Source organism: Corylus avellana, chromosome ca4 (assembly GCF_901000735.1).
Source record: "Corylus avellana chromosome ca4, CavTom2PMs-1.0".
NCBI lineage: Eukaryota > Viridiplantae > Streptophyta > Magnoliopsida > Fagales > Betulaceae > Corylus > Corylus avellana.
In genome coordinates, this window is record NC_081544.1 from 31,005,258 (window position 1) to 31,008,527 (window position 3,270).

General features: G+C 36.5%; 1 protein-coding gene across 1 annotated transcript; it reads right to left on the bottom strand.

Moving 5' to 3' along the window:
* Positions 1-1,840: 1,840 nt before the first annotated feature.
* Positions 1,841-2,839, bottom strand: LOC132179860 (cytosolic sulfotransferase 5-like). Its single transcript, XM_059592652.1, has one exon. The coding sequence runs from the start codon at positions 2,837-2,839 to the stop codon at positions 1,841-1,843; it is 999 nt and encodes a 332-aa protein (XP_059448635.1).
* Positions 2,840-3,270: the final 431 nt, after the last annotated feature.

A 3,270-nucleotide genomic window follows, 5' to 3' on the forward strand; every position in this document is an offset into this window, starting at 1 on the left:
AAAACATGATCCCAAATGGGCTTACTCCCCTACAAAACATATCTGAAGCTCTTCAAGTGAGAATTAAGGAACCTATACTCGTTGGTGTGAACCTGTTGGAGAAATGCCAACCTGACACAAAAGTGTCCTTAGGGTTCCTACACAAATACACAATCTTGCAAGTAGAGTTCTTTGCAGATATTGGTAGCAGGGAATAAGGTAAATGGGTTGAGAAAAGCCTTGGAGAGGTAAAGGAGGTGAGATCTGGAACCTCTTTTTTATTGTATAAGTCAAGCTCCAAGAAGGGCACAAGAACGTGAGGACTGATTGTGAGGAGAGGGTGTTGTATTTTCTGATTTTTTTCAGTCTTTCGTATATGTGATAATATTAATTAAGATTTTGTTTTGATATTTATGTCGTACGTTTAGCGCATACCTATGATTGAATTATATATAATCAACACAGTTAAAAGTTCAGGTTTTAGTGGGTTGTGAGTCATATGAATGGTTGTGCGGAAGCATAATAATAATTAAGGAATCAATTCCCAAAATGGGCCCAAAAAAAAAAAAGGCAAGGATGTGGACAATTAATTTTCCCCTTTTTAATTTAATCATCAGGCTTTATTATTAAAATATTAGGAGGGGGTGCTCGTGGGCAACTTGCAACTAACCTAGCGACAAATTAAAAATCCCGATATTAGATCTCTGCGAATGTAATACTACACCTAACATATATATGTGATTTAAAAATTTGTATCATTAGTGGGAAAAGAGACAGGAAACAAAAATCCCGATAGCGGAGATAGGGACAGAAATTTGTTACAAATTGGTTTGTAGCTAATTCATATAAACTTATCCATTTTTAAAAAAGTTTTAGTTTTAGCTTTTTTTTTTTTGGAATTTTTTTTGGAATTTTTTTTTATTTTTTTTTTAAAAAATTATTAAGGGTATTTTCGTTATTAGGGGGACATTGAATTTTTTTTGTAATTTGAGTGAATTTTGGACATGTCCACACAAGAGGGAGGATGATGAGTCGAATTAGTGACTTTCGCTTTATAAGGCGTGATCTTCAATCGATTGAGCTACTCCTTAAAGACAATTTGAATGGATATTATCGGAGTTAAAAGTTTAAGAGAAATATTGTCAATTAAATGATAATTTTAAAAAAATTCGTCATTAGCTAGGGAACAATTTTGTCCAGATCCTTGCCTTAGCTATTTTAAAATTGTCCAGATCTGGACAATTTTGTCCAGATCCTTCAATTTTGTCCAGATCCTTGTCCAGATCCTTGCCTTAGTTTTTTTGGCCCACTTTGGGAATTGATTTATTCACCATTAGTTATTATTATACTTCCGCACAACCACTCCTCATATGACTCACAACCCACTAAAACCTGTTGATTATATATAATTCAATCATAGGTGTGCTAAACGTACGACATAAATATCAAAACAAAATCTTAGTTAATATTATCACATATACGAAAGAGTGAAAATCAGAAAATACTACAAACAGTTTACTCGGAGGCTGATCAGATAATCAAAATACACATTGGCAATATATAACAAAGTTTTTTAATTTTACATAATAGTAATGATAATGATGATCCAACTTGAAGAGTGACATTATATCAGAGAATACAAACAACACTTTATTGAAGATTGATCAAGTGTCAACATAAATATTGACAATCGATCGAAGCATAGTACACACAAGACATTTTATTGAAGATTGATCGGATGTCAACAAACAAGTTGACAATCGAATCAGAGAACACAGATATATATATCACACACATTGACGAGAACCAAGAGGTTTATACAATAATAATAATGAAAATGATGATGCAACCCGAGTAATATCTAAACTCTTAGTCCAGTTCCATGAAACTTCTCTTCCGTGATGCGGTCTAATTTTTCTATCATCTCCACCGTCAAGTGATTCATCCAATCTCCAACCTCACCACGACGAAAATATGCATTGTTCTCCTCGCCAGCAGGCAATTTTCCACTTTTATTCACCTCCAAGTTGCTCAGATTGTCAAAACTGCACAACCTTAAGATATTATCCTCTACGCCTTGGGCCTTTTCTTCTAGAGAAAAAGGGCACTCCAAGAACTCAGCTAGTCTCCTCAGATTGGCAGCTGGATGCTCTTTTATTTCCTCAAACTTCAAGAAAAGTACCTTTTGAGGCATTTCTAAGCTTTTCTTCCAATACCCCAAAACATTGTCCCAATAAGGCCCGTACAAACTCACTCCCCTACAAAACTTGTCAAAAGCCTCTTCAAGTGAATTGGTGCCCCAAGCAGTTGGTCTCAACTTGTTGGTGAAGTGCCAAAGTGAGACAAAAGTGTCCTTAGGGTTCCTACACAAATACACAATCTTGCAAGCCGAGTCTTTGACAGACGTCGGCAGCAAAGCAAAAGGCAAATGAGTTGAAAAGAGCCTTGGAAAGGCAAAGGAGGAGAGGTCCGGAACCTGGCTTTGAGTGTAGAGATTGACGTCCAAGAAGGGCACAAGAACATGAGGGTTGTTGGTGAGCAGAGGGTGTTGTAGAGGGTCCGGCCGATAGCGCACCCGGTTGACCAAGGCGAACAAGATGGCCTTCAACCAAGTGGTGCCGGCTTTGGGAGTGGTGACAAGGAGGATGTCGGTGTGGTGAGCTTGGAAGTGTTTTTGGAATGCAAGAACACCTTTCATGTATCTAGTTGCGATCCAACAACCTTGGTATTGATGGAGATACTTTGCAATCCAGCCTGTTTCTCTAGGCAGGGAGGATACGACGTCGCTGCATTCTTGCGGCAGTTCATCTTCTTGTAAGTAGTTGGGAAGCGTAGAAGAAGGTGGTTGAAGTGAAAGCATTGTAATTTGTAGTTGTACCCCTCTCGATCTCTCTATATATCGTTTGGTTTGCGGATTGGCTAGTCCATTGGAAAAGGATTAGCTACCACTGAGATTAGCTACCACTGGGAATAGATTAGCTAGTCATATTCTTTTGTTTGGTTGTAACGCTGGAATAGACTACCTAATCCCATTCTTTCGTTTGGTACAGTACAATGCAATATGTTGATGAATAGAATCGTATTATGATCTTATTTCCTAAAATACCCTTATAATATAAATACAATTTATATTATTAAGGACTTTCATTCTTTTCTTTTTATTGAAAGATAAACAATTTTACTATAATTTTTTTTTTTAGTTATGTCATGTATATATAATTTTATATATAGATATATACACGCTTGAACAGGTATGAATAACCTGTGTTCAAGCGTGTGTGTGTGTATATA

Coding starts and splice junctions, on each gene's coding strand:
- LOC132179860 (XM_059592652.1), bottom strand. CDS start 2,839: ATGCTTTCACTTCAACCACCTTCTTCTACGCTTCCCAACTACTTACAA.